The sequence below is a fragment of the Gallinula chloropus genome, assembly GCF_964237585.1.
Source record: "Gallinula chloropus genome assembly, chromosome: 9".
Lineage (NCBI taxonomy): Eukaryota > Metazoa > Chordata > Aves > Gruiformes > Rallidae > Gallinula > Gallinula chloropus.
In genome coordinates this window covers 12,669,321-12,692,672 of record NC_140094.1, presented here as the reverse complement: position 1 = coordinate 12,692,672, position 23,352 = coordinate 12,669,321, and the positions used below count along the sequence as shown (strand labels likewise).

At 44.1% G+C, this 23,352-nt stretch overlaps 1 protein-coding gene across 1 annotated transcript in view; it reads left to right on the top strand.

Annotated features, from left to right (window-relative positions):
• Nucleotides 1-1,497: 1,497 nt before the first annotated feature.
• Nucleotides 1,498-23,352, top strand: part of AGBL1 (AGBL carboxypeptidase 1) — a gene marked incomplete at both ends in the record, with an annotated part of 284,060 nt that continues 262,205 nt past the window's right edge. The window contains 3 exons of the mRNA XM_084267781.1: nt 1,498-1,548; nt 21,041-21,104; nt 22,297-22,443. Coding sequence (XP_084123907.1) covers nt 1,498-1,548; nt 21,041-21,104; nt 22,297-22,443 — 262 coding nt within the window. The remainder of the gene's footprint in view (nt 1,549-21,040; nt 21,105-22,296; nt 22,444-23,352) is intronic.

Below are 23,352 nucleotides of genomic sequence, written 5' to 3'. Positions count from 1 at the left end.
GCCAAGACTGGAGTGGTTTATTCTTCAATTAACTGCTTTTAAGAAGATTAAGGTTTTGTCTCCAGCCTGTGGTTGCTTCACTGACATCAATGAAGAAAAGAGAGCACACCATAGCTGCCTCCTAATTCTTGGTGTAGTACTACATTCTTTCAGCCTCTGTCTTGTGCCTGGAGACCAAGGCTCATGTCACTACTTCAAAAATCAAATTATTTGTTCAAAGTGGAAAAGCTTCCCCCTTTTTGGAGGGACCGAAAAGTCACACGCTAAGGTACTTAGTTGAGAGGTAAACCACTGAAACTGATGTCCCCAGATTGGAAAGGCAAAATCTAACTGTTGTCTTCTACATATAAGTAATTGCCTCAACTGTCAGCCTTCAAACCACCCTGGAGTGCTATCTCTCTGGGCCAAAAGTGCCATTCTGGTGTGAAGAAAGCTGGACTGAACTCTGCATCCCTCAAATACTTGTGTTGGACTGATTGACGCTTTCATGTTAAAAACGTTTTGCTGGAAAATCCTCACCTAACCCTCTACTCAACTTTACCTGCTGTTTACCAAGTCCTTTGGTATCATTCAGCCGAAGCTAAAAGTGGACTCCATGCCCTCCTAGGAATTTGAGCTACAACTACAACTGTACTACAACGTGGCTTGTGTGCTGAGGTGTAAACTACCCTCTCTGAGTTATTCCACTTATGTAAAGAGAGAGGGAAGCGTGAATCACTGTAGTGTCTGTTGGAGCAAACTGTCCCCCAAACTGCATCTTGCAGGGACAGCTTTCCCCCCTGGCCTTTGCTGTGTACATCCAGAAGATGCCCCTCTGTGGGCACTGCCTGTGACCACAGTGGCTGTGACCTGGAACAGCTGTTGGGGCTGGAAGCTGAAAACCCTCTGCAAGCCTCGGTGAATCCCCCCCTCCACCTGTCCCTCATGCCAGGTGTATCTTCCGTTCGTTGTCAGCACTCGTTAAGACTGAGGGCATCTCTCTCACTCTCTCTGCCTTCTCCATGTCTCCGATTTCACTGGAGCAGAGTCAAATGGAGACGAGTCCACGCGGGGTCTGGAACGGATCAGCAGGTCAGCTGGGAATGCCTGTCAGGCAGCCAGCGCGCTCCCTCCCTTCTCCCTGGCTTTCTTTGAGGTTTGTAGCTCTTCTGCTTTCTTGTTGCTATTGCCACCCTCCCCACACTCCCCCTGCCGCACACCAAGCACCCAGACCTTTCCCGAGCACTTTACTTAATCCCCAGGATTCTTTATATAGGAATTAATCTTCCCGTCACAGTGGCAGAGCTCGGAGGGAGGGGGTACATTTATCTCTCCTGCTGAGGTCTAGAGTTGCATTGCTGTGATTATTGGTGGTAGCAGCGTGCGTGTGGCTGGGGATCTGTGTTTAGCTTCTTCGTTTCTTAAACGGCGCAGGGGCAGCAGCAAGGCGAGTTGGCAGCTTTGATTTCTAGTTGCATTGTGTCTGCTGCTGGAAAGGGAGAGTGAGTGGGGAGCAGCATGGCAGAACAAGAAGCCAGTGGCTTGCAAGTCCTTCTCTCCACCCTCCAGGTAAGAACAGCTTGAACTAATGAGAGAGGTGCTTGGGCTTGTTTTCCTCTGTAATTCACCAGCAGCAACTTGTTGGGCTGAGGCTGCTCCTACAAGCTCCCTGCTGGCTTGTCTCTAAAAGCATCAGTGTGCAGGAGTCCTGACCCGCACCTCCCACCCTAGAAACCCTTTTGTGAAATGAAGTTTCCCTATCCGAGATGAATGCTGGCAATTACCACTATCCATCAATCACCACGTCCCGTCTGAGGGCAGATTCTCGGCTCCGAGATCTCGCTGTGTTCAGTGGGGGAGTGAGGGAGGTGTGAGGAATCGGCTGCTTTGCGATGAATGGGACCTGACAGCGCTGTCAGTCTGCGATCCCCGCAAGCCCCAGCAGCCTGAGCCCCTGCTACCCTGAGGGCTAAGGGGGATGAGTAAACAGATCTGCCCGGAAGCAGCAAGTTCCTCCCTGTCAAATTGGCTTCACCAGGACCCTTAAGCACTCACAGGGAAGTGACAAATCCTCTTGATGCTGAGATTGGTGAGGTGCTGGTGTTGGGTGTGCTCAGTGAGCGCTCCCGAGGAGTCCAGGCTCATTTTTGTGGGACAAGCTTGGCCATGGGATGAAGGAGAGGAGTGTCTTCCTCTGCCTGTGGGTGATCCCATCGGTTCTGTTTTTCCTTTGCATGGATGTGCTCCTTTCAGTATTGCTGGAGAAGGTGTTGAAGCTGAGGCATGAACTGTTCTATGAAGCAGGGGGGTGTTTTGGGAGGGAACTTGTTTCATGAGCAATCATTTTGTCACAGGGGTGGGTGGGAGTTGCTTTGCCAAGACAAGCTGCTTGCATAAAGAGCAGCTTTTAGAGAGTTATGCTGAAATGCCTGTTTGAACATCTCAGGTGCCCTGAGCCCCTGTGTGCAGCTGTGCTGACATGGGTCAGAGCCCTTCACATCTGGGGCAAGCAGCATCCTCTGACTGTTATGTGTGTGGTCACAACCTTACACATCGTGGAAGCAGAAAATGAGGGATAGGCTGTGTAAAAAGAGACTTCCCCTCCTGGATGAGCCCAAGGATGTCTCTCCCACCCCTGTGACTTGGAAGGCTTCTGTGACCAGCCACCAATGTGTAGGGAAGGCTATAAAACCCCATGATACGCAATTGGCTTTGAAAGCATAGTTGTGGGGGCTGATCAGCCTTGACATTTTTATCCAAGCTTGTGTAACTGTCAACAACTTTGATTTCTCATATCATTGTCAAACCCTGGTTTGCCCTCTGTGGTACCCTGTGGTGGGGAGTTCTGCAGGTAAACTCACACACTGAAGGAAGCTGTCCTATCATCCCTTTATTTGGCAGTGTAACTTGCCTGCCCCTACATTCTGTAGTCTTTTGTACTAGATCATGTTTTTGCTGTACCCAAGTTATGGTCCTCTCCCTATTACTGTTGACAATTGAGAGCTGAGTGTGCATTTGTTTTTTCTTACGTTCTCTAACATTAACAGTCCTGGTGCTTTCTATGTACTCTGGGAACAGAGCTGGACAGGGCCTAGGAACAAATTGGAAGCTGTAGATTAAAATCAGGTATGGGATTCATTGACAAAGCTACTTGGAGGGCTAGACTAGAAATTAGGAAGACTGCAGGTGAAATAAGTGATGGTATTTGTAAAATTGCAAGTGACACAGTGGTATGAAATCTAACTGTGGCACAAGACCCCTGTTTCCAAAGATTCTGTATTAATTTTGAGGAGAACAAAAAACTTGTTACATCTTCAATGAGATGCAGAGGTTTGTCTTTTAACACTCAAAGTGATTGGTGACAATTGCAGCGCTGGTATGTTCTGATTCCCTTCCCTACCCCTAGCCAAAACATAACCAGCATAAGTGTGACACGATCACCTATCTTTGCTTCGAAAATGGGGTGGTAAGAAAGACCTTTACTTTTCACAGTTAGAAAGCACTGACCCGGGGAAATAACTTTTGTTGATGTTTGCATTTGCTGATAACATCTCTCCACACTTTGTTATTTTCTGCAACAGCTGTCCAAAACATGGTTGCTTTGTTTTTGTATCCTGCAGGATTGTCAGTGCTGGTTCATATTCTTTTATTGGGCATGAAGAACATGTCTGCTGCATGTGCAGCAGGCTATTCTGCTGGATGCTACTGTGTTTTGGTTTTTATATCTGTTAGCACATAGATTTGCTTTGAATGCAGAAAGCTTTCTGGTAAGAATGAGGGAACAGTTAGCTACCAAGCCAATCTTTATGAACCTCAGAATAAAAACATCCTTTTTCCTTCAGTGATGCCCACAGGGCTAAATTTCCATCTCTGTTCCAAGCACCAGCACAGATTATTAACCTCAGTTGGAGGAAGGTCCCCACCTTCAGTCAGAGGAATGATCTACCCCATCTCCTCCTGGCATAGGCTCTTCTACTCCTACTCTCACAAGCTGGCTTTGGTGAGGATGGTTTTGTGCAGAACAGAACCAGAACAACATGGACTCTGTAGCTGAACTCGTGTTTTAGTCAAGGAAAGAAACACATTCGGTTTCTGAGTTAGTCAAAAAGCTGTTCCCAGTGTGATGAAGGAGTGTGATTCTCCAAAGACAGCTCAGCCCCCTGAAAGTGCAACGTGTTACAGATGTTCTGAAAAGTGACAAGGTGAAAAGCAAAAACTGCTTTCAAAGCTCAGCTGCATTTTGTCACCAAAATGTCACTGCGGGGAGGACGTGACATTTCAGATCTCTAGGTAAAAAGTGCTTCCTTGCTTACAAGATGCAGCTTTAAAATGTGAATTTCAGATTTAAGAAAAACCTCTCCCAGTCTCACAGGTTTTGTCAGTGTGGCAGAGCTGATCTCTTAGGGGTTTACTGTAGTTTCTCATTTTGCTTCTAACCCTGTTACCTCTCTCGCCTTGACTCTCTGTCTCAATGTGCTCCTACAATTACCAGTTCTTGTCCCTCTGGCTTGGGTAGTGTTATCCCATTCTGTTCCCATCTTTTGCTGCATGACATCGACATCCTCACCTCACATCCAGCCCTGCTCTGTCTCCCATACACAGACAGTGCAGTACCTAGAGCAAGGATGGGCTGGTTTCTCCTCACCCTACTCTCAAGCCACAGCATGGCAGAAATAAACATCATCTCTGCGTGGGGCTTATGACGATGGAAAAAATTCTGACAACCCACTTTACAGGCAGCCTCCCCAGTGCAAAATCCCAGACATACTTGGGATTAGATCTCCTGTTTATTTTAATGCCAGGAGGAGGTATCTGGGCGTTAGTTAAAAACAGCTCTTAGTTGCTAAGAACAACAGAAAACTTAAGCCAGCATCTTTCACTGCGTCACAGACTACTGAAACCCTTGAGACTCTAGAGCATCCTAGTCCCTACTGCCGGCTGTCCTGACCCTCATCTCATTCCGTCTTCTAGCCAGTTGGCTAAATAAGTAGCATTTTGACTCTTTCCCTGCTTTCTCTCTGCTCTCTTCCTGGCTTGCCAGGCCCAGCCATGAGCCTGCCTTGGTTACCGCTGAGAACCTCTTATTTCATGGCAGCGTGTGCTGTGTCGCCTGAGGAGTCCCAGATCTCCTGTTGGCTCTCAGCATGGTTTTCACATGCTTCCTGATGCCCCAGTCCCCGTTCACATATTCTGCAGAGTTGGCAACCCCTGAGGCCATTGGCAGATCTTTGGCTCAGACAGCATTCTACTATGTTGGGCTGCACGGGTTTCCAAGTGTTATGGTTCAAAAGGAAAGAGGTGAAAATCTTACGTGTCAATGGAGGATGTTGTTTGTGTGAAGGATTTCTCTCTGAATGGCTGTGGTGTCCAGCTGGGAGCAGATACAGGATCCAGTATTTGCTAACTGGGACCTCTTTGCTCCTTTGCGCTGCCACGTTGGAGCTGTTTTGCTGGCTGGCTGACAAGGCAGTTCTATTGTTATCCTAAAGACAAGTGGGAAGATATCTATGCTGCTCCAGTGACAATGAATATAAACGCGTTCTGCAAAAGGCTTTTGTCTCCTCTGCATCCTCGCACTTATTCTGTCAGCAGAGCTGCTGAGATTCCTGGCTTTGAGCAAAATAGATGCAAAAATCCCAGGAGCTGCTCAGCAAGCAGAGTGCCCACTGGTCTGGGCAGGGGATGGAGAAGCTCAAAGTTTGGATTTGTGTTTTTTGGGAGGCAGCTTGGCAGGCAGGGCTTAGTGGAATAGCCTTAGAGGGAACAAAACTCAGCTCAAAACCAGATGGCCATTTTTATGTGGTTCATTAACTGAGTTTTACTGATATTGTAGTGAACAGCAGTGGATGATAGTGTCCTTCTATTTGTTACAAAAAAAAAAATTTCTAGCTTTGGAGTAGTAGAAGTAGTGCAGTTTCAGCAATGAGACGCTTGGCTTTAGGGCTCAAGGGGATACCCATCACAGGCAAACACTGGGTGCTCCACCACTGCTTTCCTGTCTCTACTGCCAATGCCTCTTAGGCTGTACGAGCCTGTTTGCTGCTTTAACTATGGAAGAGAAGGAATAATTCTCTGCAAACAATCCTACAGAAGCATTTCAGGCACCCCCACTTCAACTTTCAGGGTTAACACTTGTTCTTCACACCTTGACTGTCATCTTCTCCCTGTCCAAGGGGAACCTAAAGGAAACCCGGAGCTCGTTCCTACAATTCCAGGCTCACCACCATGGGGCACTGCTAAGCAAGAAAGAGGAATGTTCGTGTTGGTGCATTAATCCTTGCCAGCCCACAGAAGAAATACCGATTTTTTGGCACTCTTGAGAATTGGTGCAGAACGCTGAAAGCCCTTGGAGGAAGCAGAGGCACGTCTTGGACTGTACTGAAACCCTTCCACCGGCTGAACTGGGACCAGAATTTCACTCTCTGTCCCCGGGCTGGTCGCAGCTGTTTCTCTGAGCACACTGCCAGCTCATCTGAAAATGCCTCCAGTTGGGCTATCCAGAATTTCCTGCCACTGCATTAATGAGATTTCAGGACCTCAGGGTGCAAAATTTACCCAGAGTGGTGAGAGCAGCACCAGCTACAGCTGGGCTGAGCCAGAAAGCGGGTTGTTTTCTGAGCCTGAGCAGAGCTTTCTGTGTCATACAAGCAAAGTCAACTTCTGTGTGTCTTGTGCTGTCCTTCATCCTTGCCTAGGATGGCTTGTTCTTTGAGAATAAGTTAAGTTTGTGCCATGAATGTTCCTGGACGCTGCTTTCTTTCTTGCTGCAGAGATGTAAATGTAGCAGGACAGCCTAGTTGCTAAATCAGTTCCATGCAGGTCTGGAGAAATGAATTAAAACCCTCTGCATCTGAGTTAATCATGTGTAAAATGGCTAACAATCCCACAATGCCTCATGTCAGTGTGAGAAATCAGGCAATGAACATTGGAAAAAAGTAATTCCACGTTCTGGTGACAACACAGTAAAAAAAATAAAATTGAGGACTAAATTAATAATTTGATTTCAGTGCAGGGCTTGGATCCTGCATGATAAATATTGCATAGAACCACATGCTAAATGATGAGGGCAAAAAGCTATATGGGGTGATTTCCAGGCAGCAGGCACTGTTAATCCTGGAGCAGAGGTTTTGTGAAATAAAACAAGTTGTTGTGAAATTAAAAACCGCAGTTACTCTGTGGGGGCAAATGAAGCAACACAAATGCTCTAAAACTGGTGCTTCTTAGCTGTTGAGGGCCTGACTTTGTGCTCATGGCCAGGCTGTTTAACTTTGGCTATTTGAATGTAATATAATGGCACATTATACCATGTCAAGCAGCTTTATATTGCGGGTTTTTTTTGTACAACAGCTGCATTATGGGCACAAACATGCATTAAACTATATTAAACTACATTATATAGGGAGGTATGTGCATTTGTTTAAAATACTTATCTTTCATATACAGTATAAAAAATATATTAAAATTCATCTGCTTATCTGTTTGTAAGTCAAGAATAATTATTGGTGGTTATCTAGCTTCCATAGGTGTTTTGTATGCCTGCGGGTAATTTATATATTACATCAATATTTTTATGTCAATGGAAAATTTCCACCTTCTCCTTTCCTCAGGCTTCAATAATTTCCTTCTGTGAAATATATGAAAAGAGATGTTTTCATACAGAGAGGTGTTTGCTTGAATAGATCTTGCTTGTGTTTCTTTGTATAGCATAATTTTGTTTTCAGTCTATTATGCTGCATTTTGTTGTGAAGGCTCAGAGATCTTTTCAACACATTTTTCTGCCCAATACATTGGTCCAGTCCTCTTGGCTTTATCTGTAATGGGGAAAAAAATGTCTGTGGTGGCAAATATGCTCATGTACATCTTTGAATTAAAGTTTATTACATTATATTTAGCAAAAAGCACAAGAAAGTAACTGGTATTGAAAAATGCATGGACCGATAATGGTTAACTTTAGCAGTCTCTACTGACACCAGCAGAGAGTTTACTGGTGTGTGTTAACAGGGAGAAAAACATTTTGTGATGTACTGGGAATTTAAGGGCTGGGGAGGGATTTTGTGTTGCTTGGTTTGGGGAAGCAGGGTTGAAAATTGATCTTGGAGTTGTTGCTGTCATAGGGGATGCTGCCTCAGCGTGATCATCCCTCTTTGTGCCAGGACAGGTAATACAAGGTGTATCATCATTACATGTGAAATGAAATTGGGGAGGGGGATATTTATGCCTCTGGTAAAAGCTCCTCATTCCAGAGGGCTCCAGGAGCAGTTGGTGGGAAGTGTGGAAGTGAGGCCGTGTTTGTTGGTAGCTCCTTGTGGAACAAGCCATGCTCCTAGGGGAAAGGTGGCCCTTTTCTCTGCACGTTGGGGTTGATGTCTGGATACCTGAGAACCTCAAGCTTTCACATCTTTGAAAAACATAAATCCATAGACTTACCATGTGCCCACGTGTGTCATTGGGTTCTGCCAGAGTCCAGCCCCGTGACTGCGTTCTTCTCACCAGACTAGGATATAAAATCATTCTCTGCCTTTCCCTGTTCTTTTAATAAGCACTTGTCTCACAGATAGTCTATTTGCACCTGTTTGCCTACGAGGTCCGATGGGCCATAGGATATAAGCACTGATCCATGAGCTGGGGCCATGCTGCATGCCAGGCTCACTGTTCATCTGCAGGAAAGGATCAGGGGCCAGGATTCCCAGGCCAAGCAGTCTGATTTCAGTCCTAAAGGGATGCTGGGGAACGCACCTGGGAATTGGTGAACATGCTCCTTGAGAGGAAGTTACAACCTTCCCTAGGGATGCCCAGAACAGCTCTTAGCAATCTCACCGGACAGTTTCTCTTCTCTTCGTTGATGAAACCAAGTTTGCTGCAGGAAATGAGGGATGAGTGTTGGGGGGAAGCCATATGGTATGTTGTTGTACTGCTAAATGGTCCAGCTCAGTTGACATACTGGTGGGTTATCAGTGCCTGTAATCCTGGAAGCTATGTGTGCAGCAGAAAGCACTGCTGTGCAGCTGTTCCAGAAGACACAGTTTAATTTCAGAAAATACAGTTTAATTGAACATGACTTTGAGGCAAGAACATGAGTCCAAACAACCTTCAAGTATTGGTAGACATTTTCTGTTATAAATGAAAAAACCCCAAACCAACTGCTGCTTTCTGTTTCAGCTTTGTGAGAAGTTGACTCAAATATAGCCTAGGTGCATTCTTTGGATGAAGATTAGCATCTCCTAGAACTGGATAGTCTTTTGCCTTTTCATACAAGGGAAAACAATTTATTGTAGTACAGTTTTGGGAAAGAAATTCTAATGTGATGAAGAATACCCCTTAAAATAATGTCATTCTCCTCTAAAGGTCAATGGAAGCATGCCACATTCATATCCATGACTTAGAATTTCCTTATAAGCTGTCATGCTGTTAGAGTCATTTTTTTACTGAGTGGAGACCAACCATATTATAAAGAAATCAAGGTTTCAGAAGTCAAGAATTTGTCATTGATTTCATAAGATGTATCCTAGAGAAGACAAAGATAACATAGTAGAGATCCTTCTGCCCACAGGCACTACTAAGTTGCACAAAAGAGAATGAGTGTTTTAGACCAACTATTGATGGATAGAATAACATCTGCTCAATGAGAAATTCCCTGGGCAAAGCTAAACCTCCTTCCCTTAGTGGTTTTAGAGAAGGTTGTGGGGATTTTTCTCCTCACAGTCTGTTCTGGAAGAACACAGCCTTATTTTCAAAAGGGTACTGTATGTTGAGGTGGAATTAATAAGAGCAGTGAAACTTTCATGATGATTCTTATTAGAAAATTGAGTAATTCTGTCATGGAAGTGTCCTGTGGGAGAAATAACTACTCTACCAAAGAAATCTTGGCTTTTTTCCCCCTTTCAACAAGGGATGCTTTGAAACCGAAACATATATTTTTCTGACACTGGAGTCATGGAAGCATCACAGCATTGCATTTTACTGCAATCAGCTACTGGGAAGCCTTTTATGCACATTAATTTTTGGTGTAATTTACAGGCAGAGGCTTCCCACTGGGCCCAATGGGAATTTGATCTCTGTAGTAAACAGAGACAGACTCTTCTCCCCTGGGCCCATCTGTTCCACTGCACTCTCTGCTACCTATTTCTTTCATTTCAGAAGAAAGAATGATGGTGCACTGACAACTAGAGCAGGAGTCCTGGGCTTAATTCTCAGGATTGCCACAAACTCTCTCTATCAAACTCACTTAGTGTCTCTGACTCCAGATTTCTCTATTTGGTCAGTAAATGGAGATAAAACTCATCTGTCAGGGAGTTTGGGTTCACTTTGCTTCCTGAATCAAAGGGTGAAACAACGGAGTCCACGAGCAGATGACATTCCCAAAGCCTGGGTGAAATCAGGGTGATGCCTGTTGTTCTCTGCCATGCTGTGGCTTTTTTTTTTTTTTAATGGGATTCCTGCTGAAAGGCCAAAGCAGCAGATTTACAGTGAAGATAAAGTTGGCCCATGATTTTGTTCAGGATTAACCTGGCAAACAGGAGTGTGACAGGGAGAGAAAGAGATCCTTCCATAAGCATTTTGCTTGGCATGGTGAATGCCCACCTGTCCACACTGCAAAGGAGGGGAGGGGGGAGAATGGTTCACCTGACCTTTCCCTATGATTAAAATGCTGATCGGATGAAGTCAGAGGAACAAACTGAACTGCCTCTTTCGACCCCCTGTTTTTCCAGGAATAAATCGGCACCATCCACATGGAGACAGATTCTGGGGAGGATAGGGGAGAGCAGAACTACTGCTCTGATTTATCTGGCCTCGTCTTTGGGGAGTCACCTGCATTCAAGTGGCCTCTTACCCCATGCTACAGTTCTGCAAGTTGGGGAGAGAGCTGGAGATCACAAATGAGAAAGAGAAAGTGTGCCTGGCTGTGTTTTCCTTTGACAATCTCTTTTCCAATAGGGTTTAGGTCATTTGATCTCCCCATAATGCACAGGGATTTCAAGGGGACAGCTGGAAGCAGAAATGCATTAAAACATCTTGCTCTGAGATGAAAACCATGCTTATTAGCGGTTTGTTTCAAAAGCTCCTGTGGCTGTATCACAGTGACTACAAACTCTGGAGGGTTTTTGTCTGAAAGGTGGTTGTCTGAGTGGCTGACTGATCAAACAGATGGAAATCTTTCTAGCTGAGTTCCACTGCTATGTCTTAACAAAGCCTGTGGAGCCCTGTTACACCAACAGGTCTCCTTCAGAACATCCTCAGATGAAGTAGGACACGACCACTGTTTTATGGTGGTCTCTTCACACTGGCAATAGATGCAGGCATTGGAGATAGACTGACATTGACCCCATCTCCTGCTGGGTGTGAGAGTGTCTCAGGGACACAGGCCGTGGAGTTTGGTTTGGTTTGGTCCTCAGTGGATGGCAGCAGAATGAAGCTAAGCAGCACATAGAAGATGGCATGTTAGGGGACACCATGCTCCTTCCTTCCTGGGTCAGGATGCAGTGGGTTAGTGCTGTCCCTCAGATGCACACAGGTGCAGCAAGTGCCCAAGTTTTGCTTCTCTGCAGAAGCCTTGATAGCCTTGCTGCGCAGAGAATGGCACCAGTGAGTGCAAGAGCTCTGGTTCACCTCTCGCTTCGCAGTGCCCTGATGTGCACCAGCCTGGATCTCAGCTCAGGAGGCTCCGAGAGGATGCTGAGCTCGTATTTCAAATTTAACTCTCGTCACGTTTTCCTGGAGCACAAATGCAGCAATGAGCTTATTCAGTGAGCTAATAAAACGACTTTTAGCTTGACTGACCAGAGTTTAGTTTGCAAGTGTTTCTGAGCTTCTGAATTGAAGTAACAAGGGCTGAATAAAGCCCCAAACGTGTCTGTCTTTAACATGGTGGCATCGGCTTGTTGCTGCTGGGTGTCTTGCACAGGTTGTAGACTGAACACAATAAAAAGCTTTGTTACATTCTGGATGGAAAGCGACATACCCCTGTCATACCATTTAAAAACTTGGCAGCCTTTCCACAGAACTAAGGGCTTTGCTTTTAAGAGATTGCTGTTTAAATCTAGACAGATGGGTCTTAGCTATGCAGTTAGACAGATGTTCTCCTTTACATTACATGTAATAATACTTTGAATCATTAGAATTTTGAAACAGAGTTTGCTATTCATTATGACTGCCGAGTTTCGTTTGTTGTTTGATTTTTCACTTAGACTGGATGGGAAAAGAGGTTCATCACTTTCTCTTTCAGCTTCTATCTCTTAAGAAAATAAGCTGTGACTAACAATAGTTATTAGCGTTTTGTCTCCACTACCCATACCTCAGTCATCGTTATTACATGTTGATTGACTAAAGGAATTTTCACTGCTGCTCCAGAAAGCACTTTTGAAAGTGGGGGAGATTGACACATGAGGACACTTATCTCGGCAAGAGAAAGGACTGGGTTTTTTCTAAACCAGAATGTACCTTATCGTGATCCTTTTCTTCAGCCTGTACAAGTCAGTGTCAGACTGATGGGCAGCAAATGGGAGTGTTAGCACTGGGATGGAGAGAGAAGCTGAGGCTGAACACAGCACTACCCTAGGTGAGTCCAAGGGCAGACTGAGTGCAGATGTAGGGACTCTCCTGGCTTTGTCTTGCTTAGCCTAAACAGGAGCATCACAGCAAAGGTGAGAGTATCAGCATCTTCATTATGGGTATTTATTTCCAGCAGCACATACTCACATTTCCTGCAGCATTCAAAATCTGTTTTATTAAAAAGCAAGTACATCTGGAGATTTTTCAAGGATCTTCCAGACTCACCTGCACTTTGAGAAATGCCATTGCTTGAAAAAATGATCTGTTAATTGCCAAGTGTGCTGCTACTTTGAAAGACAGAGGGTTGGTTGGACTGGCACATAAAATCTCAGGAAGAAAGACAGGAGCGTGTTTCATGCTGCTGTTCTGTGGTTGGTAGTGGAAAAGAAAACTAGAGTTGAACTGAAGATACAGATCTGTCCCCATATAGTTTGGTGGCAGTTGTGTTAACTAGCTGTAACAGAGTGGCATTTGAATGAAACTTTAATGTTTTAAAATAGTTCTTTAACAGCTGAAGCAATATAAAATATAGGAATAAATCCAAGAAACAGCAATAAACAGTGGGAGCTAACATGCATATAGAGAACACTGTGCAAGAACGGTTAATGCCTTATAGAAACTTATTAAGAGAGTGTGAAAGGATAATTTTGGCATTAAAATAAAAATAGATTAAAAAGAGGGAAAAAAGTGAACGATATAACATTAAATCCAGTCAAAATCTTTAGGTGTCATAGGTGTCATATTGTGAAATAAGAGATGAAACCTGAAAGAATTTATCTGCAGTAGAAATTACAGAAAGAACATTAGAAATGTTCAAAGGAAAGTCTAAAAGCCTTTTGCAGAATATCACGTGTTTTGATTTATCGCAAAGTTTTCTCATTCTTTTAACACTTCCAATTTGACAGAAGCATTTTAAGGTTATATAATAATGTTTTACCACCGGTTCTGCATAATAGAGTAATTGCTCTATTAGAGATGCATTAGTGAGAGGAGCAGGTGACACAAAGGAACTTTGTATCAGGAGGAACTTCTGCACAAGGACAACCTTTTCTTTGAGAACACAGGGAGCTGCGGCTTGAAGGAAGGCAGGAAGCAAGCAAGCAATTTATCTTGCCAACAGTACCCAAGACAGTGCTGTCTATCAGGGCACAATTTCTGCATATACTTGGTTGTGAACACATTTCAGTACTGTGGCACACCGGTGGTGTGGCACAGACACGATGAACATCCTTGCTCTGAAGGGAGATGAAAAGCCTTGGAGGCTTTGCGACACAACAGGGAAAAACTCATCCTTGAAATGAGTCAGGTGGATAGTTAATCCATACAGGTTAATTGCTGTACAGGTGAATTAAAATGTAGCATCTCCTTCATCCTTAGGCTCAGGGGTGAGTATTGCTTTGCAAATAGGGCTAAGACCCGTTGGAGGTGGGTAGCTCTCTTCTCCTGGTGTGGCATTAGGGATTGTTGCAGAGAATACGTCTCTTCTCCTGCACTTACTCACAAGAAGTTCAGAGAAGACTGATCTCAGGGAAAGAAATCTTTGCGCCCCCCCTCCCGCCCCCCCCGATAAATGGAAATGAGCGTGGGACTGACAGCTATAATACTTCTGTGCAGAAAGTGTTTCTGCTTCATTTTGCTGGAATAGCTATCTGGGCTTTGCTGCTGATTCTCATAGGTATCGACTAAGTCACCACTGGGTGATATTTCCTACAAGAAAAATAAGGGACAATGAATCTGATCTTCTTGATGAGGGATGCAGTGGGGCAGGTGTTAATTAATATTTGTGAAGAAATCTGTGATCCTGTGATGAAAGGTGTTATGTTAGTGCAATTTATTGCATTAAATATAGTAGGATTCCTTGGCACAGATAATTTCCACCATGTTATTCACCAAGTTATTTTGGCTAGAGATCAGCTCAGGCCAAGCTGTTACATCTCAACACCTTCCCTGTTTTGAAGACATTCAGATGTAAGTTTGGAATTTGCCCATCTCTGCCTGGAAGCAGTTCAGTCCCACAGAGGGTAGCGCACAACCTTTGAAAAGAAGCCCTGAAGCTCAATGAAAAGAGGCAGAGCCCTGTACAATAGTAAGTCAGAAGTTGGCTTTGAGGCATTTCTGGTGCCCAGTTGCCATCCGTTCCATCACTACACCCAGCAGTGATCAGGTATGTTACTGAAAAATCGTTGCAGGTTATCACACCCAAATGCAAACAAGGGTGAGACCGGGCACTGCAGGCCATGAAAAAATCCACTCTCCCTATTACAGAGAGAAGGACTTTTTAAAATGAATATTGGCAATATTCCCTGCTATAAAATCCACAACTGCTTCTTTAGGCTGATGTGCAGAGCCTGTCTCACTGCTGTGCATCAGCAGGGATGAACATGGCTGGTGCTGGGTAAATGGGTGCTAGCCATGCTTCACAGGGGCACGTGGGAGCCAAGGCAAGGGTCTTGGCTCTACGGCTTGGGAACAGGATCAAGGACTTGTCAGGCCACGTGTCATGTTCTGGGAGGCCCCTTGGCTGCCCTGTGTACAGTGTGAGGGCTACGTGATCCCACACAGCTGCGAACGCCTTTCTTGCAGGATTAAAGAGGTCACTTAGGACACTACCCGAGCAGCAAGGTCCTCCTCTCCGAGTCTTTAAATAACCCCTTTCCCTTCCATGTCCCCTGTACGTTTCCTGGCTTGCAGAGGAAATCCAGATTTGGCTAAAGAAATGCAGTTACTGTTTAACATGGAGCACAGTGATGTCTTTGGTGGTGCTGAGGATGTTTGGATGGGTGTTGGAAAGCTGGGGCAAGACGACCATAGCTTCTCAGAATCCTTCTAAAGCAGGCTGATGGCAGTATTGTAACAAAGTGCTTCAGTAATAACAAAATTCAGGCTGTAATCAATGTAATTTGAATACTCCCTTATTCTGATGTTGCCTAGTGAAATTTTGGAGATCTCTGAACCCTTTTTTCCTCTCAGAAATAATGATTTTATTTTTTTTCCCTAAACCTCCATGTATACAATAGTGTTGATAATAACCTTCCAACAAGAAGAAATCACGGTTAGCTGGCTGAATATTGAGGCTGAGGATGGGAGCACACAGACAAGAAACTCTCCAGGGTATTTTGCTCTCTTATTTAAGTGTGAATTTTTAGCTCCTCTTAAATTAGAAAAAGCAATTTACTCTGACAAGGCACAGAACGTGAGGCACCAAACCTGCCTTCACAGTTATTGTCAGGCTGGATAGTCAGCTGTGGGAAGAAGATACCCAGCTGGCAAATCCATGATGCCCAGCAGTTGGGTCTGATACGCACCTCTGCCTCGCTGACGGCACAGCATCGGGAGGGAGTCTCTGATTTAAGCATTAATACAGTTGTGAGTAGCCCAACAATTTCTAGAGGTCTCAGGGGAGAGTAAGGACTGATGCTGTTTGGCCCCTAAGCCTGGTCCTGATTTTACCTGGTATTCATTTTGCACCAGGATTGCTCTTGAACGGGCTCAGCATGCAGAGTGAGAAATCTTACTTGCAGATGCAAGTCTCATTACACAGACAGTTAGGCTTCTGACTGCTGCTATTTGCGTGAGCAAATTTATTAAGGGTAAGAGAAGAAAGAAGGATGTATTTTGAACATGTCAAATCCCGTTTCCCTATTTAGAAACAGGCTATTTAAAAACAAACAAACAAACAAACCCTGGAACTGGACATCCTATTCCTCGGTCTGGAACTTTGTTAGCCCTGTGCAGAGATAGCATTTCTTTTAAAAACAGGATGGTTTTGGTTTGGTTGGGTTTTTTCTAAGTATGACTGCTTAGAAAAGTATTGTTAGAAATCATGCTGTCCATTGTCTTGCAGGAGTGACTTCTTTAGTTTTTCATTTATGATTTTTCTGAGTGGAATAACAGCTTTGCATTCCCCTCCTTCCCCTCCTCTCTGCCGCCCTCCCCCCCCCCCCCCCCCCCCCAAAGTATTTGCTAGTAAATATTGTGCTGCACAAATGAATGCTGTTTGATTTCTTTCTGGGAATTCTCCTTTTTTTTCAGCATTAATGCTGAAACTCACAACAAATGGTCTCAGTAGTTTGCATGTTTCATTTGGAGAAATACTCGCCTGTGGGCAAAAGATGTGAAAGCCCAAGAGCTGCAGAGAAAACTGAGTTTATGTGAAGTCTTTGTTCCAAGCCAGTGCTAGAAGGGGAACTGCACTGACAGCTTGCTGTCCTTCAGGTGGGACAGGAAAAAGCCCACCTCTGGTGGGTCTTCATAGCCTGCAGAAAATGTCCCAGGAGAAGTCCCTGATAAAACGAGATTACCTGTTACTTGTGATTTAGTGTCAGTTTTATAATCTTGTCTTGAGCAAATAACAGCTTGTCCTGGTGTGTTCCCAGGAGCAGGACAAGGAGACAGGAAATCCTTCCCTCCAGCAAAATAACCTGAGCCACCAGTCAGAAGGGTCTTGGGTTGAAGATGATGTCCTCCAAACCCAACGCCCCTAACTAATCACTTGTTGCCTGCAATGTATCGATGACTATGCACTGGGGTATTTTTTTTTATTCCTGGCTTTCTCCATCCTCCTGCTGCTTATCTATGAGGTGCTTCAGCCAAGCTAACCAAAGCCCCAGAGTTTCAGGGATTTATCCCCAGAACAAGCTTGGAGAGGAACTATCAGCCGGGAGCTGATTAAATGCATCTGAACTCAGCCCTGTGGTAACTCCTATCTGGGTGAGAAAGACAGCGGGCTTTGCTGAAGTAAAGCTGAAATGAGGGGCTCCAGCCAAAAAGTATGGCCATGCTTGATATTTTAAGTGATGTTTTTTGCTCCTTTAGCCTTTGTCCGGCTGCTAGCTGTGAAAAGCAGTGTCGGGCTGCTGTTAATAGGTAACAATTTGTCTGTAACTCTAAATCCTTTTAGTGAAATCCTGCAGGAGGTTGGTGATTTTGTAATCTAACTTGAGCCTCTGGGAACTTTTCTCTGCTCTCATTCCACCCATATACCATGAATACATCTTCATTAGTCTGTGTGCATATAGATGTTACATCTAACATTCGTTAAGTTCTGATGGGAATGAAAATATTTAATGAGAGAAATTTTACTTCATTCCTTTCTTTGCTTAAGGTCTGTTCTTGAAGCATCAAAGATATCTTTCAATAAAAATAACTAATGTGTTTATTTTAACCAGAGCTGTGTAAGTAATTTGCATTAAAGAAATTACTCTATTCATCTCTTTTAGATCAGCCACAAGTTGTGATTTTCTCTTTTGTACTTACTATTCAAAAAGACTTGCAGAGTATTTTCTATGAATGAATTTGTTGGCAATTCATCCACAAAGAGTTTGATATGAGTATTAATTTAAATAATTAATCCTAATAGATTTCAGTGCCCAAATTTCTTTGATGATTTTGAAAATCTCAAGCTAATTAGTCAAAATCTGGGCTGTTTCTTCTCAAGAGGCAAGTTGCCATCTTGTACAACAGCAGCTTTAGGATTGGGTTTTTTCTGTGTTGTCTTGCTGTTGTAAATTGGAGCTGTGTTCTTCTGCAGCATTCTGTTATTCAGTGGTGCCACTAAAGTTAGTGGAAATATATTAGAATTTTTATCTGCTGTTTCAGCAAACACACAAGTCCTCCAATTCCCTCACTGGTGTGCTGGAGGAAGGGGAGCAATGGCACACCAACCCAGCTGGAGTTTTAGTGTTAAAATATCCAGAGTAAATACTCAGGTAAAATATTTGACAATATCACTCAGCTCTAATTTGCACATTTTAAAGGTTGATCTTTCATGTCCCCTCAAGTTCTTTGTTCGCCTGAGTCCCTGGATAAAGCACAGGGAAAGTCAGAGGATATCTTATGTCATCACTATTTGTGTTAATGGCTTAGGAAACCCACAATCCAATCAGTTAAAATAAACAACCCAGTGTAATAGGAGCATAAATCAATGAAGACTTCATTACTGAAACCTTAATGTGTAATCCATCCACCTACAGAGGAAAGGGATACTGGAAGGCAGCAAGACAAAACCAGAGGACAGTCTGATTTAGGCAACCCTGATATTTAAAAAGGTGCTGAGAACAGTAACTCTCTCTGGAGTCAGTAAATTTGGTGACTACTCATCACTCCTGACAGCCTGCCCCAGCCTATTAAGGCCCTATGCTAAAAAATGCCAAGAAACTCTTGGGAAGAGAGCTCTGATTGCTCTTTGTTCGTGCTGAAGTTATTGGGAGACTTGAGCCAGTGCCAGGCTGTGGACTAATGAAGAGAGATGTGAATTAGCAAGGTTAACATATGACTGAAACTACATGTGTTCCCTCAAAATAACAGTGCCCTGACCCTGCTGCAGAGTTTCCTCTCTGTGTGGTCCCCTGAGCCAGTAACATGAATTTGTAGCCCTCTAAGATGAGGGTGGCGATAGGTGGTGAACTGAGAGTTACTGGATTTCATTAAAGCCACATATTCTGTTTGTCTTGGCTCTGAAAGGAGCAGTAATCCTATCACACTGAGCCTTTTGATTTCAACACGGTTCATAAAAGGGCTGGACTTTTATGTTCAGCACAGAGATCTCTGCTTGTTGAGTTAATGTATTAACGAATAGAAACAGCAGGCTTTCTCTCTGGGCATGGATCAGCTCTGAGATGGGGATGAGACATGCACTTTTCCTGTGGCTATTAGCTAACACAAAGTATGGTGAGTTTTTAGAAAGGCAGTGGTGTTCACAGACCCTCCTCCCTCAAGTCCCCTGTTTCAGAAGCGATTCTGTGCTTATTTGCTCTCATCTCTCATCCTCACCTGATGCCTCTTTCTTCCTTCCCTTTCTCCTGACCACATGTTTTTTCTCATGCTCCTCCTGATATTCTTGTCCCTGATGCTCACTTACGCCAACATGAAATGTGTATTGAGCAGTTAAACTATGGTAGCACTGGTAGTTGACCCAAAACAGCGTATGGGAATTCTGGTTTTCAGAGATTTGGAATTCTTTTTGTAAATAGTTACTTTTTTTTTTCTTTTAAAAAAGAAATCTAAGAATAAATAATGTTAAAGATAGAGAGACTGAGAAACATCAGCACTGATGTAAATATTGCAGGCAGAAGATGGCACATATCATTTGCCAATACAGAAGGAGGTTTGCTTGAAGGGAACTGTCGAGCATCCTGCATGTATTCTGTGACAGAGGTGGAAACTCGAATCTCCAGGCTGACAGTCACCCATTCTGACTGTGACGACTGACTTTTCTCCTGCTTCATTCCCACATCTCACTCAAGGCATACTTTTCCCAGCTATAACAAAAGAGGAAAGAGTATGATATGCACCTCTCTAATCATCTACTCCATCCTCAGCACCATGCCAGCTTGTGCTGTGACTTTAGAAGAGATCAGCTGGGGGAAAAAGAAGTGTATTTGTATTAATAGTCATTACTACGGATCTGAATTGGATTTACCTAATATTCTTTTCTAGAGTGTCTTTTTGCTAGGTGTTACTTCTCAGTTCCTTGTCTTAAATATTCAGTTGAGTAATGTTACATATGTCACAGAATGGTTGAATCAATGTGGCTGGTAAAAAGATTCCATATATGCAGAATACATAACAGTATGCTGTGTTTCTGAAGCACTTCAACATCCAGAAATAAAGCAGCCATGTATTTATAAGGTATCATCCTACTGTAGTAATTTAATGGGAGAGAAAGTGAGTCAGAAACATAGTGAAACACCTGAGGTTCTTCAGGATCAAGGCTATGGAAATGCAAGTTTTCTATTATATTGGAAATTTGTGTTGTGTTTTATTGTATATGGATAGAAGTTGAGAGATCTGGGACTTAACCCAGATCCCTCATGCAGCGAAACAAACTGGTCATTAATTCTTCACTCACAGTGGTAAAATCTGGTTGGAGAAAGATTAGAGAAGGGATCTAGTGTATCTCACAGATAGATGGTAGCTATCATGCACTTCTTTTTCCTCAAGTACGGTAAATATTTCCTCTAGTGCAAAACTTAAAGTGAATCTCAGATGGAATGTATGTTGCTTACTTGATCTTGAATAAAAATAAGTTTAGGGTATCTTTTTGCTCCCCAGATTCCAGGTTTCCATCTTGTTGTAGCTTCAAAGACATGTGAATCTTGTAAATGAGATTAATATAATTAAAAGATGTTCTTCTTCAACTGCCAGCAATAAACTATGTCGTCATGGAAAACTACCCCACATTTAACATTTCTGTGTGATACAGAATTTCCTCAACTTTGAGGTATCCAGCCCAAACCAAAAGAAAGAAAGAAAAAAAAAGAGATGTAATTTAGAATTTAGATGCAAAATCTGCTGAAATGCCACCGTGTATTAAATATTGTGTAGCAGGTCTGTCAGAGGTTTTTAAAATGTGTTATAAATATGGTTCCACATACACACTGGCCAGATGGCACAAAAGTACTCAGTATCTGAACAAGGATTTCAGTCTCTCCACACGCTGCGCTGCAGCCCTGTGTAGCACGGAGTTCACTGTCCTGAACTGATCCCTAAATTTGCTGTGTTTCCATTTCAGAGCTCCTCTGACAAGGATGTCATCCTCAATATTCTCAGTGTCCTCACTGACCTGCTCTCTCTGGGTAAGGAAGCAAAGCTCTAGGACAGTGCCTGTGGGCTAGGGGCAGAAAGGGGGTCCTCAAACAGGTCAGGGAATTAATTTATACCTGCATAAACTCAGGTAGGTGTTTGCAAGGTAAACAGAATGGGAATTGTGGCTGTAAATGAGCAATCCTCACTCTTGTGTCTGGAAAACTGTGCTTTTCTAGTAAGTTAAAGTATAAAAAACATGAGACAAAGTCTGCCTTGTTTTTAGTTTGAAAGATGCCACTGACTTTCAAAATATTTTATAATCCCTGACAGTCAATCCCTGGAAATGTTCACCAGTGACATTAGAGAGAGTGCTGGGAGTCAGAGAGAGGAGCCTGATTTGCTAAAGCACAGGCACTCTCTAACAGAGAGGGTTCAACATCTCCCTAAAAGGCACCTGCACCTCGGGGTTTCAGGGAAAACATGTCACTGCATGTGCCCAAGTCACGTGGAAAAAGTGAATTGCCAAAAGAAGTAAAAAATAAAGAAGTCTATTTTCCTCCCTGTTCCACCTCAAAAATATCATTTGCTAAACAATTCTCAACCCATCGAGGCTGGGAGGCTGCGGGAGCTGCATCAGCGAGTGCTGGAGCCTCCTGCATCCCCGCTCCTTGGAGTCCTACTGTAGACATCGCCCATCCAGTTGGGCCTCTCCTTGGAAGCCCTGCAGGGCTGTTGGCTAGATGGAAGGATTGCCTGTGTAAAGGGGAGGAGGTACTGTATCCTCTCCAGGAACTGAATGTGTGGCTTTCCATGGAGCCTGAAATCGCTGCCGATGATGCCCATGGATCAACGTTTGCTGACACAGTAGGACTCACAGGATTAGCATGTGGTTTCTTTGGAGACATAGATTTGTTTGAAAGCTGTCTCCAAAGCTTCCCCAGGATTCCTTTTCATTTGCCAGGAGCCTGTTGCAGCTTTAGTCCTTTGCTTGCTTAATTTTTGGTATCTAAGAAAAGATCACTGAGCCTTCTGCTCCTTTGAAATCTGTTGGTGTCTCTGCTCATTCCTCTCTGCCACGTTTCAATGCAGTGGTCAATTCTGTGAATGCCCTTGGGTTTAAAGCACTGAAACACCATTGGAAGGCCATGGGGAACTTGGTGTGCTTCATGCAGGGTGAAGGTTTGCCATAGCTGTGGTGCTGGGGCAGGGATGCTCTCAGCGAGTCTCTTCTCTCATCCTCAGGGACCGGGCGAAGAATTCACTACGTGATCAGCAAAGGGGGCAGCGAGGCACTGCTGCAGGCTCTTGCCACCGCTGCCCGCACCGAGCCGCCTGACCACAGCACGCTCCTGCCCTTGCTTCGCTTGCTGGCCAGGGTTGGCCAACGAGGTATTGCTGAGTGAAGGGTGACTTCTTGGGTGGGATGGAGGGCTCAAAACTAATAATCAGTACTGGCGTGTGCCCAGTAGATGACTGTGAGTCTGTTTTTGGGGTGCGCTGCTTGCCTGCAGTTTGGCCAGGTAGAGATTGTGCAACAAAGCAGGAAGGGGACATGTACAGCTGCTTCTTGCACAGGTTTCATTCAGGCCCTGCTTTGGGTTGGCCTCATGGCTGAAAGCCTCCTCAGCAGAAATTTTTGTTTACCCTTAACCTAAGCAAAATCTCAAAACAGTGACATGGTCAACAGCCCAGCTGAAGTGGCTGCATACCAATGCACATGGCATGGACATCAAAGAGGAAGAATTGGAAGCCTCTGTGCTGCTTTCTAGCTATGATCTAGTTGCCATCACTGAAACTTGGTGGGACAAAGCCCATGATTTGAGTGTGGCTATCAATGGCTTTAAGCTGTTCAGAAAGGACAGGGGTGGAAGGAGGAGTGCAGGGGTTGCCCTCTACATGAAGAAATTGATCGACTGTGAATGAATGTCTCTGAAGAATAGCCACAAGCAAGTTCAAAGCTTATGGGTAAGAATGAGATACCGAGGCAACAAAAGGAACCTTGTGGTTCTTGTTTACTACAGACTGTCCAATCAAGGGGAGATACTGACAAAGGCTTCTTACACCAGCTATAGGAGACATTGCACTCACAGGCTGTTGTCCTGCTGGGGGACTTCAACCACCCCAACATTACTGGAAATGTAGAAAGGTGAGCTGTAGGCAATCCAGGAGACTTCTGAAGTGCATTGAGAATAACTTCTTAAGCCAGATAATAGACAGCCCTACCAGTGGGAATGCTTTACCAGATCTATTGGTCACTGATACAAATGACCTAATCAGAGACATCAAGTTTGGAGGCAG